Raw genomic sequence first — 16613 nt, forward strand, 5'->3', positions numbered from 1 at the left:
AATTTTGCATGGCCTTTGCTTCTCCACCTTTGCTTTTCGTTCCCTTCTGTCCACTTCCTAAGGTGTGAGAGTCATGCTGAAAGGATGAAAGGCTGGCTTTGTGTCAGTCATGAATAAACTCCGTGAGCCATGGGCACAGTATTCCCTTGGTTAATTGCTTAGAGAGTGGGGACCCTGAGGTATAAATAATTTCTTTTCTCCTCCTATTTCAGGCTCGCCATGGCCTGTAATGAATTTTTTTTATCTTTATTAGGGGGCATTAACCCATTCACGCGTATTTTGAAGCCAAAAATAAAATATTCCGGGCAGCAAAAAAATCGGCGGGTGGAGCTTCCCCAGAGTCTATCCGCCCGCCGGCTGTGGCTCGCTGCTGCGTCAGAGCGTAGCTCTGATACAGCTTCACACTGGCAGGATGCCCGGCAATGCTTATTTTTATCGGGTGTCTCAGATATGGGACACCTGTCGCTAATGGGTTAAGGATGTCCCTTCATCAGCTATTCTGTCTAAATTTGATTTCATTGGTGTCCCGACCCCTGCCTCTCCTCCAACCACTGATACTAATACTCCTTCCTTGATGTTTACCGACAACTCTGTCCATTCCAAACCACCCAGTCAGGTCATTACTCAAACTTCAGAATGCACTCCTTCCTTTCTCCCAACATTATGCACTCATCTCCTACTGCACAGTCTTCTTCATTGTCTACCCCCTCCCCTCTCATTACTACTCTTCATCCTTATTGTTCTCCCCGCAGTACTACCATACTCCACACCATCCCATTTTCCTCATGCCCTCGTCCTTCTACTGCTCCCACCTCTGCAAACCTTTTGAGTACCCTTTTTGGCTCAGCCAAATGGAAATGATTCTTTGAGATTCCCTCACTCCTCTCTTAATACTTGTGACAGAACTGTTTCTGTCTCCCCAACTGATTGTCCTATCTACGACAAAACTAATCTGTCTGTGAAAATGACCTACTTGCCTGCCTTGCTGACTATGATGCAGATGCAGTGCAGTGTTACACTTTTCCTTCCAGAGGCCAGTGTAAGCCTTACACCAATATTGCCAAGATTAGCTTTTGTAGACGTGACCTCCCCCATAAAGTATATATTGGTGGAGTAGCCTGCTCTATTGAACCATATCAACTCCTTCCTCGCCAGTGTCAGAAATGTTGGCGTTTTGACCACCCAGCCAAGCACTATCGCTCCACAGCCTGGTGCCCTCTACATGCTCAACCTGGTCATGACCTTCCAAATTGCCCTGCTCTGTCACATACATGTACCGATTGTGGTGGCTCCCATAATGCATTTTATAGGAGCTATTCTGTCTATAAGCTTGAATGTGAGGTAGCAGTTCTCAGATTCAAGCTAGGTCTCACTCTGCGTGAGGCCAGACATGAAGCACACTGATAGGGTTTTTCTCTCAAACTTTTCCAAAATTGTCATTTGCTCTGCTCCCCTCCCATCTTCTCAAGATGTTTCAGCATTTCAGCATTTGAACCATTCTATCTCTGTTCCTCCTTTCCCCCCAGTCAAATTCCTTTTCCAGTCTAAATCCAGATATTCCAATTTCTACCACTTTTCTAATGCCTACTCCTTGTCCTTCTCACTTTACCTGCTGCACCAAATAGCCTAAACATTCCACTCCATCTTCATGTACCATATCCTCTCCTACACCCTCCTCTTTCTCTGCCAGAGCATCTATCCCCTCTGCTCGTACTCACAAGAGAACCTTTGTTTCTCAGACCTCCCCGCCCATTGCCATACCAGAAACTCATGTAGACATTTGAAAATTCCTAAATGCTCTCTCATCCACCCTCCAGTCCCTCGATTCCCATTCTCTCTACATTCAAAGTATTTGCTGATATCCATCCTCCTCCCCCTCAAGTTCCCTCTACCCCTCTTCCTCCCACTTTTTCCCAACACACCCCGTCCTCTCCTCCATGTGTACCATTTCCTCTTTGTTCCCCATTATCCTTAAACTCCCACCTGGGTGCTCATGTGAATCTGCTCCTCCATGTGTACCATTTGCTCTTTGTTCCCCATTATCCTTACCTCTCCCACCTGGATGCCCACATGAATCCCTTCTGTCGCAGCAGTGTCCTTCACTGAATCCATCCCCTCCTGACATTCTTCCTGATACTTCACCACCTTCCCCAGTTCCCGTAAATAATTCTTTTGGTTCTTCTCCAACAGCCATCTCTACTTGTATTACCCATTGATTGTTTCATAATAGCTGTTTTACCAATTTCCCGTAAACAATGTTCCTATTGCTTCCCCAGCCACAGTTACGCTTCATTTCATCCAATTGCCCTATGCCCTTAACCCTTTTCTTTCAGTAATCTCCGATTTACTTCATTTGCACCCCTTCTTTACCCTTTTCACTATTATACTATCCTATAACATCTAGCACGTTTTATCCGATTCATTAACTCATTTTTACCCTTTTCGCCACAATAGTTTATCACAGGGCTATTTAACCTTTAAAGTCGCACATTAATCTGTTTCAACCATTAACCATTAACCATTATTCAGAACAATTGGAATGGGACCATATTTTCAGGATTTTATTTGTATGTTAAATTATTTTCTGAAGAGTATCTATAATTTTTATATCATCTATATATATCTGCCAAATTTACCAGTGTTTCTTAGCTATGATATTTTCATTTGAGTATACTTCCATTTATTTTATGACTCATATTAGTGCATAACCCATTAGTAATGGGTTATGTCATTATGAAAAATCCAATCACATCATGAGTCCATCTTTTTGTTTGCCAGAATGAAAGCTTACACCTCGGACCACATGAACATGTGAGGTGGAAGTAGTCCAGGAGGGGAGTGACACTTGCTAATATGCCCAAGCCTCGCCGGATTTTACCGAACCCTTCATTGATGTGTCTAGAATTCGCTGTCTAGCACTCATTCTGGCGAGCACTGGCATCCGTCTGCCCCTCCTGGTGGAACATTCACAGTGTTCAGCTGGCCCTGACCACTCACCTTGAGAAGTTTCAGCTCACATAAGCGAATTGTTTGTGGAAAATTATTACTTCATATTACTTTATGTTCATATTTTAGGGCTTATTGCTTTTGTAGATAAATACTGTGTTCTGTGAAGGACATTACGGATTTCTGTTGCAGTATAATCTCCATATTGATACTTTTATCTGGCAGCTTACTGGTGAAGGAAGGTGTTTTTTTTTGTAAAAATAGTAAATTATTTTTACAAATGTAAATGTTTCTTTTACATACATATAGTTTACAACCTCAGGGAACATATATGATGATGCGATGCTCCCTGAAACAAAGGGAAGAACACAGAGATCGTTGTCTCCTTCCCCTTCCTAAACCTCCCCCAGCAGAAGGCACAGTGTTGCCACCAGTGGAAGGGTGTCGTCTGGCATGTGTTTCTGGGCATATGCTGGAGTAGCAGGAGCAGCAGGGATAGCAGGAACTGCAGGAACAGGAGCGAGACAGGTCCTCCTTACTTGACACTCTCCCTCCTGAAGAAAGTCTTGACAAGCTCTAATTTAAAGATGGCTTGTGACACCAAGGACCCTGTGTACAGCCAAGGAGTTGACCACAGCCATGAGCAGAGATGGGAAAAGATCTTTTACCATTTCACTTTTTTTCATGGACTTGTAGGATTATACAAGCTGATTGCCATTGATGTACTCCAGTACAGGCTTTGTTTGTTATATTCCCTGGTGATTAGGAGGGAGAGCTACCATCTCGCTGGTATGGTGCATTTTACAGATAAAATCATGGGAGAAAACTCACCAAAATGACCCTCTTTCCTGTGCTGCTTTATTGGCAGTGTGTACTCCTTATCGTGCATCACACATTCCTTGTCAGAGCAGTGATGGAACAGGTAGAGGAGAGGATCAGGTGCATTCCTCAAGTGTGAAAGACCTCTGGAAGTTGAAGGCCTTGGTTCATCCACTGCCTCCTCTTCCTCAAAACTGAGGGAGTGCATGGCATGTGAAGACAGGCCAATGGGAGTGAACAACAGAAAGCTGGCTAGACATGATTCAAGATCAACGTTCAGACTGGAGAGTGACTATCTTGATCTGTGCTTGCCATTGTGTAGTTTCATGTGACAACATGAAATCATGTGGTATTGTCACGTGACAGGATGTGCAAATCATGTGATATTGTCATGTGACAGGATGTGCAAATCATGTGATATTGTCATGTGACTTTTACACACACACACACGCACACGCACACGCACACGCACACACCTACAAACACACACACACACAAACACACCACAGACACACACCACACATACAACCCACACACACCACCCTAACCTAACCTAACCTAACCCACACACACACACCACCCACACACCACCCACCAGCCACACACCACCCACCAGCCACACACCACACACCACACCCCCCCACACACCACACCACCTACACACCCACACACCCACACCAGCCACACACCCACACCCACACCCACACCAGCCACACACACACACCAGCCACACACCCACACCCACCCACACCCACACCCACCCACACACACACCACTCACACACACTTTTTAAAAGTAATGTACATGAATAAGCAAATGTTAACTGATATAATAAAGAAAGCCAAAGTCCTTGCCATTCATGGAAAATATAAGAAAATCTGGATAAGAGAAAATATGACCCAAGATGACAGATGACAGAGAAACGCTGCAGAAAGTATTGGAAGTAAGGAACAAAAATGAACAAAGGACTGAAGAGGAATAAGACTTGTTTACTTGGAGGGTGAGAGGTCTCCAGGCAAAGCAGATATACTATTGGAACCAAAATGTAGAGACAGACAAACATTAATCTTGAAGCTAAAAGGAATACTGAAATATTATATAGAAATGGTTATATATATATTGATGGTTTCTCTTTAAAACGGCTAGAACTAGAGACAATAATTGAAATAAATAGACCAGACATAATATGCATCACTGAATCCAAACTGGATCCCTCCATAGACGATGTAACATTACTGCTTGAAGACCATATGTGGAGAAAAGATAGGGCAGATGGAAATGCAGGGGATAGCAATATTAACAAGAAAAGAAATTATTACAAAGTAGTTAGAAATTTATCTAGACCTCATAGTGGAACTGAAGATAATTGGGGTTGAAACAAATAGGGTAAACATAATAATAGCCACAGTATATATGCCACCTCATATATATTGGTATGGTCTCAAGGAAATTACCAAAAGTTAATTCAAGAGACATTAAAGAGCCTGGAAGAAGTGCTACAACATTTGGAAACCAGTGCAAAAGAAATTCTTATCACGGGATTTTGATAGCAAAATCGACTGGGCAAGTTTTGATCCCAGAGCACAACCACATTTGTGGAATGCTAAATTACTAGAAGTCGTAAATGAATGTTGCCTTTCCCAGAATTTAACAGATCATACAGGGTAAGAGGGCTAGATAGACTGTCCATGCTTTACCTAATATTCACAAAGCATAATGATGATATTCAGGATATCGAGTTCTGTCCTCCTTTACGGAAAAATAGACCTTGTAGTGACAAAACTAAAATACTGTCTGCTACAGGAAAAGATTGTAAGCAAGGAAAGAAAGAAGTACCATTGCAAGAGATGTGATTATCGAAGCCTTAAAGATTTCTTTAATGGCATAAACTGGGGAACACGTCTGAGTGATGAGAACCTTGATGTTCAGTATTCAAAATTTTGTTCAATCTATAAAAAAGGAGTAGAAAAAATTCATATCAAAATAGAAAACTGAAGTAAGAAATGGCCAAAAATGGTTCAATGACAAATGCAAGAAAATGAGAGAAAACAAGCAGCTGCTTTGGAAAAGATTCAGAAGACAGTATGTTAAAGATATAAAGTAGGAAGAAATGAGTATGCTCAAACCATGAGAGAGGCGAAATTAGACTGAAAAGGATATAATCAACAAATGTACAAGTCAACCAAAACACTTATTTATCTACATAAATATTAAAACTAAGAGTAGAGATCAGATTAGTGCCATCAAAGACCATAACATTCTTTGTTCTAAGGAAGAAGAAATTATAAATGAGAAATTTTAAAAGTTAAACGACAATTTAGATATAGCAGACGAGACCTCCGGACCTCAGCTCTTCTCCTGTATTGAAAAAAATTAGGTAAGAACAAATAGATAAGAACACACACACACACACACACACACACACACACACACACACACACACACACACACACACACACACACACACACACACACACACACACACACACACACACACACAAGTACGCACTCATACAGACAGACACCTTCAAGAACAGTCCATTATAAAAGCATACAGCCATGACAGGGATAGTCTTGTCTGGCATGACAGGCAAGTTTACTATGATGGCTGTAGGCGCGCGCATCCATAAGAGGTTGCTTTTACTCCGAAAGAAAGGGTTAAGATTTATCATGCAAATAAACTGAAAGTATTTTATATCAGAAGTCCCCCCAATCCCTTGCCCGTTGTTATCATGGGGGGGCTTAGGAGACGGGGACTGAGACCCAATGCCGGGATTGCCCCTGCCTTGAGCCTCCTTCTCCTTCAAATTCCCCAACACGTACTGTATACGTTATCACTCATAAATCAACTAAGATATAGCTCTCCTACATTGGAATATTCGTGGTTTCCCCTCTCACAGACCTGACCGTCATATCCTTTCTTCTTATAATCCATCTGTTATCTACTTTCTGCTTTGACAAACTGTTCTCCTTCCTCAGTTGCATACATATCCTTTCACTTGATCTAATTCCCTTACCTAAACCACCATAACCCATTCACTCATCAACTCTTTTACCCATCTTTAACAATATTACTCTAGATAGTTGACATATAGCAACTATCACCCGTCACCACCCATTAATATACTTTCCTATAGTGTTATATGACCTTAGATGTCACCACCCATTAATATACTTTCCTATAGTGTTATATGACCTTAGATGTCACCCCCCCTTTCTATACTTTCCTATAGTGCTATATGACCTTAGATGTCTAGCACATTTACATTTTACCTTTATATCAGAAGTACTGGACCTTCACTATCATTGCTCTGGCCAACAAATCAGAAGTAGTATTTAATCCCATGATGCCAGGATGTTATGTGTGTACATGCCATGCCTACTGTGTGTTTCATTTAGTACTTGTTTTTACACAAAGATGGCTCTACAAATACAAAGTCACAAATGAGGCACTTAAGAGTACTATCTGTTACACATGTTTACCCATTTCCTTGATTTTCAAAAATATTTTGTAGTATCTAATGTTGCTGTTAGTAATGTCAGTAACACTATTGTAATTATAATGTATATAATAGAAATAAAAGAGTCAATATTAATAGCATTAGTAAAAAAAAGCGTTTTGCCCACAAACTCAAGGAAAGGTGAAATCAGGTCACAAGTCTACTAATTGACTACTTTGTGGCTAAGAACTGGCAGAACCTTTCACAAAACACGTCAATGAACATATTTTCCCGGAGGTATTGGGTTAAGTGGCTGAAATGATATTGACTGTCCTCTTTCCTCATTTCTGTGACATTATTATGGTATTAAAAAAAGAGAAACTATCAAGTAGAACGAATAATGTATTGACCAAAAAGACAATTAATCCTCATTTTGTGGCCAGCATGGTTAGATATGAGACACTCCTTTAATGATACTGAATAGAAATGTCCCTTTAGAATCGGGGTTGCAGTGATATTTATTGCTCTTCTACATTAATTGATTTGCATATGAATTTATTATTATTATAAAAGCATGCTCTCTTTGCAGAAAGCTGAGGCACAGCTGGCATACGAACTCCAGGCAGCAAAGACGCGACAGAAAATCCGAAACGAAGAAATTTCGATTGAAGTTGTGGAGAGGAGAAAGCAGATTGAGGTACATTTTGAGAACAGAAATGCTTTTTGAAAAATTTCCTTTACTTGATGTTTATGTATATGAATGTGTGTGTGTGTGTGTGTGTGTGTGTGTGTGTGTGTGTGTGTGTGTGTGTGTGTGTGTGTGTGTGTGTGTGTGTGTGTGTGTGTGTGTGTGTGTGTTCATGTACATATATATATATATATATATATATATATATATATATATATATATATATATATATATATGTATAATATAATATACTATACTTATACACATACATATATATACATATATAAGTATGAATATGTCTGAGTGCAGCACTTGGATGAACTGTAAGATAACTGTTAGATGTTTGAAGTATATAGAAAATTAATGAATTTTATTGCTAATAAATCAGTTCCTGAACCCGTAGGTTGAAGAACAAGAAATCAAGCGAAAAGAGAAGGAGCTGATGGCTACCATCCGTCTCCCAGCTGAAGCAGAAAGTTATCGTGTGGAAACCATTGCTCAGGGTCGTCGCACTCAGGTTAGATTTTTAGTTTACAGTTTTGATAACTCATTGTCAAGAATTATGGAAGGAATTATGATTATTTGTCTTCAAAGATGTGACTGTGATTATATATCAGTATTTCTTCCTCCAGAGGTTCATGTTCTGTTTTTTCATTTTATTTCGCTATATAACAGACAGTGGAAGCTGCCAGAGCTGAAGCCGAACGTATTAAGCGCATTGGAGAAGCTGAGGCTTATGCTGTTGAAGCCGTGGGTAAGGCTGAAGCAGAGAGTATGAAGTTGAAAGCTACTGCCTTCAAGCAGTATGGTGATGCAGCTATTACAGCTATGGTGCTTGAGAGCCTGCCACAGGTGAGAATCTGTTTAGTTATTTTTCAGATAAAAAATAAAACAAGCAAACACCCATAACTGTTTTCTTGAGATATATTGGTGTTGCAAATTTTTTTTATCAAGCCTTTTTTATGCTTTAATGTAACATATCATACTGATTGTTCAGCAGAATCTGCAGAATCTAAAAGTATTTGTAATATGAACCTTAGCTTAGGAGAGAAATTCATTCTACAGACACACACATACACATATACATACACATACGCATAGACACACACACACAGACACACACACACACATAGACACACACACACATAGACACACACACACATAGACGCATGCACACATAGATACACACACATAGACACACAAAACATAGATACACACAAAACATAGGCACACACAAAACATAGACACACACACACACACGCACGCACGCACGCACGCACGCACGCACGTGCACACACACACACACACACACACACACACACACACACACACACACACACACACGCACACGCACACACACACACACACACACACACATGCACACACATATGCACACACACATACGCCTACACATATACACACACCTACAGATATACACACCTACACATATACACACCTACACATATACACACACCTCACACACAGACACGCACAGACACACATAGACACACAGACACACACACACACAAACAATTTTTCTTGTCTTTTATTTTCTTTTTGGCTGTCCTTTAGCAGTATGGTGGAACAAATCATTTGATGAAACCTTCTTCTTCAGATTGCTGCTGAAGTTGCTGCTCCTCTAGCCAAGACCGAGGAGATTGTGATGGTTGGTGGAGGAGACACGGTGAGCAACGCCATCAACAAGATGTGCAGTGAATTGCCACCTGCTGTCCATGCTCTAACTGGTGTTGATCTTTCAAAGGTAAGTAAGCCGGGGATTGGACTGTTTACTGTTAAGTTTCTGCTTTTCTTATTAATGTTTCAGTAAGGGCTCCATTGACTGGTTTATACAGAATTCCATGAAGGATAAAGATAAGAGGGAGCGGGAGAGAAATGAGAGTGAGAAAGGCAAGGGAAATGGAAAGGGAAGGGAGGGGAAAGGAAAGGGAAAGGGAAAGGAAAGGGAAAGGGAAAGGAAAAGGGAAGGGCACGGGGAAAGGGAAAGGAAAGGGAAAGGCAAAGGAAAGGGAAAGGTAAGGGAAAGGGAAAGGGAAAGGGAAAGGGAAAGGGAAAAGGCAAAGGCAAAGGGGAAGTAGTAGGGGAACATTGTTGAACTATATCTTTGAACATTAGTTATATGTGCATATATATATATATGTGTGTGTGTGTGTATATGTCTAAATGTAAATTTTAATTGCTTGCAGGTGCTAGGCAAAGTACCAGGTGCGACTGTCACCCAACCCACAGCAGCTCCACGTGTAGCCCCGACGGCAGTGTAAAGCTCCACTTGAAAGGAATATCTATTTATCCAGTGGAAGGACGTCTAGAGAACTACTATTAGAAAATAAGATATAACTTTCTCCATAGATGTAACAAGTCAAGCAGCACAGTTTTATTGAGAAATGGTTATTTACAGGATACTAGAGAGTAATGTCAAATTCATTGATACTGAGTAGTTAATTTACAAAAAAGACAGTATGCATCATATGAAATTTTTATTAATTCAGTATTTATTTATGGTCGATTATCTCTTTGTTTCATATTTTACAAAAAAGAAAAAATGATGGACTTTATTTGTAGGAAATAAATTTTGAGATGCAGAATAACTTTTAAAATATATTTAAAACAAGATTATGATTGTCCCCCTAAAGGTTGGGCATTTTTAATTCCTATCTTTTAGAAACAAAATGATGCTTTCTTTTATAATTTGTAGGTTAGATGATGGTAAGGTAATTCTCAGGATCTTGTATAACAAATTAAGTCTAAAGGAAGTTTGTTTATGTTTGTATTGCTCTGTAAAATATCCTCCTATTTCTGAATGTGTCACAGCCTGCAGGAGGAGAGACTTCTGAAGGACAGCAAACTGCATTTGTGGATTGCAAATGCAGCAGTTGTTGCTCTGTTTGACTGATTTCTTTTTATGTTGCAGGTTTATACATTAGTACAGTCTTTGTGTTGTTTTAATTTGGAATATCTTGAAAAAGTTATTTGTTGTTGTTGTTAAAACTAAGGTCTCAAAATTTGTTTTGTATCTATGCAGTGGTAGTGCTGTATGGCAATTGTTTTTTACAAGTAGGAGGATACAGATTAAGGTAGCAGAAATCTACCACATGGAATCATCAATATTTGCATTTGTTTTATATTTTAGTCACTATGTGTAGCTACAGTGATAGCCAAAGTATTTGTAACTATGGCACTTTGACTTGTTTTACAGTTCTAGTCCACAGGAAACATTACCTTTCAATAAAGGATTATGGATGAAGGAACATGCAATTAGAACATATTATTGTGCTTTTATATTTTTTAAAGTTTTCAATGTAAAATATATATATCACAAGAATTAAATGAATTAATTACAAATATGCTTCATCGAAATACTTTTTGTAGTGGAACTGGTATTGCAAAACGTGCCATTAGATTGTCAGCATACAATCAGTAGTCACAAAAGAGAAAAACGAAAAGAAAATGAAAGCTGCTACAATCATTTAACTCATGATGTGCTACACTAATAGATCTAAGGAACATTTTTTAGGTCACTGCCAGATGTAATGTGCTTTTTAGAGTATTTTTTTCATATAGATTTTGTTATATCCCTTTTTTTATTTTTAAAGGATTTGGGGATTAGCATCTTAAGCTGTCAAAAATTGCCCATAGCTGTCAGAATTTGGATTCAGGTTCACATGCTGTTTGAAATTTTAAGTTGTTTGGAAATATATATATTTTTGGGTCATACATTTTGGGTATACACATGAATGAATGATTTTGTATAGTACAATATAATGTTTGTCAATCACAAGTTCCATATGAATATTTCATCAGAATAAGGAACAGAATTTGGTCTATGAAATCATTCATTTGCATGGATAACTTTCTCAATAATTTGCTATGAATCCTCTTGTACCATATTTTGTATATGTTCATTTTTAAAACATCATTATTTACTTCAGATGCTTTATTTAGTTGTATTAGACATGATTCCCAAATCTTACACTGTCTAGCTTCATATGTAACAGGTTTATTTTTACTACCATGTGTTCCCCATATATATTATCTTGAATGTATTATTCTGAAACACATCTACTCTTTTCACTCCACACTTGCATTTTAGTAGGTGAGGTTTCACTCTAGTCTATGCTGTTTACATGTGCTCAGTGCTAAATATTGTTTAATGGAGATATTCAACCTTTCTTTTCAGTCCACAAAGAGGTCTTGTCACACAGCCCCCTGATTTAGTCCATAGGAATGCTGTAATAAGTGCAAAGATACTTTTGATATGTATTTTTGACTTCAAGCAATTCAAATGTGATGAGAAGATTATGAAATTCTCAACATAGTGTATATGGAGGTCCACTTTCCTGCATGAGTCAAAGGAATTATTATTTTGATGTAGAACGATTTCAATCTCTTTTTGGATATACCTTATTTAACTGGTATGCCTTATGTTTGGAGGAATGAAAGCATCACTTACAGATACTCAAATATAGGCCTGATACCTGAACTTTGTTTCATTCTTATATGTTTTTGGGCCAAATAACCAAGAATAGATATAATTATAATGGAGATTCAATTTGGTATGTGTATGCTTTTGCCAGAAAATTGCCTTTTGTTTTTTTTTATATTTTCTTGTGAGATTATATATTCGTTTTAAAACAGTACAAAACAAAGTCAGAGTGGTGTACTTAGTCCCCATGTTTTTAAGATAATAGATCAATTGAAAAACTATTATTATGGAAATAGAGATCATAGAAGAATTTAATTCAGTCATTAACTTCAGATGGCCTTGTTATTTATAAGTCACTGTAGCATTTTAAAGATTTACCCATAAGATCTAAAAATTATGTTCTTCTTTACTTGTGTGTTGTGTTTGTTTTTAAGTATACAGTATTTTGTAAAAGACATTTGAACATCTTGCAGTAGTGGAAGATTTATGATATACCCTAACAGACGAATCCCACTAGTGCCTGTGCAATTTACAGTAAATGGCGTCATATTTAGCCAGTACTATTGTATCTACATCTTCTTAATATTTCCAAACTGAGGTCACTTGCCAGTATGTGGAGTGCTTTGATATGATGTTTACCAGAATCTGTTGTGAGATTATGGTGTACATGCCCTGTTAACTGTTGTATTATTGTAAAACACACATGAAGCTCTAGAATGTGCTATGTACATTTTGTTTGTATAATGTTTTAAAAGTATACATACGTATAATTAAATCTGTCTGTCTTTGGATATATACCTGTAGCTTTTGCTGGCTGTGGTGAACTCACAAAAAAGCCACAGAAATTAATGATAATGATATTCCTTTAAAAATTCCAGGGATTTAAGCAATTCAGATTTTGAGCTTGAGAATGTATTTAGCATTTCACCTCAGCTGAAATATTACAGTATTTGTAAAATACCTGTCTTTGTTCATCAGTTCTTCTCTCACTTCAGTGTCTCAGTGTAGCTCGTATCTTGTAGCTCATTCATTTCTCAGATTAGACAACCTATACAAATTCATCATCGTTGGTGCCTTCCCATTCAGTGGGATTCAAAAAAGTTGCTGTAATGCTATAAAAAGCAGTATATTTTCCCTTTTACACATAGCCTAGTTTTGCTAGGGTCTGTATCTGAGACAGTTTATCACTACCTCCATGTTAGAAGCAAATAGCAAGGTCAACCCTGAGGTATGTGAATTAAGGGCTCATAAAGGAGCACTGCTAGTTATACTCAAACCTATTTAGTAATTACTTAAAAAAGGAAGATGAAGCTCATCACAAAAATAAGCACACCAGTCTAGGACTCAATTATACGTAGAGATAAATATGAAAAAAGTGAAAAAGCAACTCTTACTGCAGGGAAATGCCTCTTATTTTTCATCATGAATTTTAAGATATAATGGGATGGACTGGAAGTTTATGACAAACCAGTTTTCCATGTCTGCATTTTTGAGCAGCCATGATACCAGTATAATTAGCACCTAACTTCATTAAGATGAGCTTTTTGCACATATTTTGCTACATTACATTTGACTAGTAATGTGTTCTTTGGAAATGGGACATTTTCTATATTGATATTTATACAAAAAAACAAATATATGTCTTTTCAATGCAATATAACTGTGGAAAGATCAGATGACTTTAATATTAAAGGATTAAGCAAACTGTATTTTCAGTTTCGTAAACTATGAGAAGGAGATTCAAGCGTGTGTTTAATATGATAGGATATATTGTATTACCTGTACTACTTTAAAGCCACTCAAAGGCTCCCATTGTTAATTTTCGAATGTATCTTTACAACAAATGTCTTTATATTGGCTTCTCAGAGGAACTCAGTCATATATTCTCTCACATTTGTCATTATTATCATTAAACGTGTTTATTCATGGTAATAAAAGGGATAATGGCATGTTAAGTTTTATTATCCATCTTTAGTAAACAGATGTTACAAGGGCCTAGCCATAGTGAGACAGGCATCCAAAGACAGGTTCAAAATGGATAAGTCATGTTGTAAGAGAAGTCAATACATGATGAGTTTGAAATGTTCTAATTTTGTATTTGGAATGATGCATAATTATTTTCTCGCCTGGCTTTTCTGAAAAGAAATTAGGGACCAAGACATCACATGGACTTTATCAGTGATTAAAATTGCCACCCTATAGTCGAGGGAGGAGGTGCTTTAGATATTTTTACAGTGCCCCAAGGCAACTTTAGGCAGTTCCACAGATCAGTATTCAGAGAAATCTGTTTTGCCCCCCCCCCACCTTGCTAAACAAGAATTAGAAACAAAACAAAGTAGTAAAGTTGATATTAATATCAATTGCATTAGCTATTAAAGTACCATTTATTGCTTTTTGTCAGTAAGACAGAAGACAAAATCTGCGTTGTTACTATGCTTTTCATTCACACGTGCTGGTCTGTCCTGCGCAAGGTAAGGACTGTCTGGCACATTTCTGTCATAAAACTACTTAACTCTTGTAAGATCAAGGAGTTTGTTTCTCCGACTAGCTTAGTGAGAATGAAAAGATGGTTTCTTTAGGAGAAAAAGAAAGCATAGCATTTCCCTTTGATCAAATGACAGAATAGTCACAGAATGCTAAATTCAGGATGGGAATTCCAACCTTCGTCGCCGAGGTTCTTCACCTGAAGTGATAATGATGATGTTGATTGTGATGATGTAGTGATATTGATATTGATAATAATAATAATGATAATAGCATTAATAATGTTAATAATAATGATAATAATGATAATGACGATATAATGATAATGATAATATTTAAAATAATAAGATTCTAAAGATAACAATGATAGTAATGATGATAATTAAAATGATAGTATTCATGATAACGAGGATAATAACAACTTTCTCTATCTCACTTTTTCTCTCTATCTCCCTTTCTCTCTCTTTCTCTTTCTTTCTCTCTCTCTCTCTCTTTCTTGCTTTCTTTCTCTCTTATCTCTTCTCTCTCTGTCTTTCTGTGACACACACACACATAAAAAAACCGCCGAGGTAATATCTAAAATTTTTTTGAAAGGTTTATATTTTCATTAATCTCTCTCTCTCTCCATCCCTCTCTCTCTCTCTCTCTCTCTTTGTGTCTCTCTCTCTCTCTCTTCCTCTAGGCCCAGGAAGTCACCCTAGAGCCCGAGAAAGAGGCCAGGGAGTCACCCTAGAGCCCGAGAAAGAGGCCAGGGAGTCACCCTAGAGCCCGAGAAAGAGGCCAGGGAGTCACCCTTGAGCCCGAGAAGGAGACCCAGGAAGTCACCCTAGAGCCCGAGAAAGAGGCTAAGGAGTCACCCTAGAGCCTGAGAAGGAGGCTCCGGAGGCCATCCGAGAGTCCGAGAAGGAGGTGGCTTATGATGCCATAAGGACCTTCTCCTCTGACCTCGAGGCCAGGAGAGTGCACTCCAACTCATTGCCGATCAACTCAAGGCAGCCTTGGAGGCACTTCTTTAGGAATCGGGGACGACCTCACCGGGGTCCCAGCAGCTCTTCATCGTTGCCCTTAAAGTAGTGATGCCACAAGTTCCTTCAGCCCGAGCAGATTGAGCGTTCTCTCTCCGAGATCCTCAATATGCCGGTGGAGACTGAGAAGGAAGGCCAATACGCCTGACAGCGGTGATATATATATATATATATATATATATATATATATATATATATATATATATATATATATATATATAAAGGAAAAAAAGGGGGGGGGGAAAAAAAAAGAGGGGGGAAAAAGGGAAAAGAAAAATAAAAAAGAAAAGAAAGAGAAAAAAGAAAAAGAAAAGGGAAAAAAAGAAAGAAAAAAAAGAAAAAAGAAAAAAAGAGAAAAAAAGAAGAAGAAAGAGGAAAAAAAAAAAAAAAAAAAACCCCCCCCCCCCCCCAAAAAACCCCCCGGGGGAAAAAAAAAAAAAAAATAAAAATTTAAAATTTTTTTTTTTTTAAAATTTTTTTTAATTTTTTTTTTTTTTTTTTTTTGGGGCCCAAAATCAAAAAAAAAAAGGGGGAACCCCCAAAAACCGGGGGAGATTCCGGGAAAGGGAAGGAAAACCCTGGCCTGGAGGGGGGCCCCCCTAAAAGTTGGGAGGCCGGGCCGGGCCGGGGGGGATGGGGGCCTCCCTTTCTTTTTCCTCCTCCCTCGGGGCTTGGGGCATTCTTAAAATGGGGGGCCCCGGTACCCTTTCTCTTTCCCTTTTTCCCTTCCTTCACCCCGGGAAGGCGTTTTATTTCCCCCCGGTGGAGCG

General features: G+C 38.5%; 1 protein-coding gene across 1 annotated transcript in view; it reads left to right on the forward strand.

The window, feature by feature from the left end:
* Positions 1 to 14283, forward strand: part of Flo2 (flotillin-2) — a gene marked incomplete at its 5' end in the record, with an annotated part of 19488 nt that extends 5205 nt beyond the window's left edge. The window contains 5 exon segments of the mRNA XM_070135559.1: positions 7795 to 7902; positions 8297 to 8410; positions 8569 to 8745; positions 9509 to 9655; positions 10098 to 14283. Of these exon segments, the coding sequence (XP_069991660.1) occupies positions 7795 to 7902; positions 8297 to 8410; positions 8569 to 8745; positions 9509 to 9655; positions 10098 to 10172 (621 nt within the window).
* Between the last annotated feature and the right edge of the window lie 2330 nt (positions 14284 to 16613).

This window comes from Penaeus vannamei, chromosome 20, assembly GCF_042767895.1.
Source record: "Penaeus vannamei isolate JL-2024 chromosome 20, ASM4276789v1, whole genome shotgun sequence".
Taxonomy (NCBI): domain Eukaryota; kingdom Metazoa; phylum Arthropoda; class Malacostraca; order Decapoda; family Penaeidae; genus Penaeus; species Penaeus vannamei.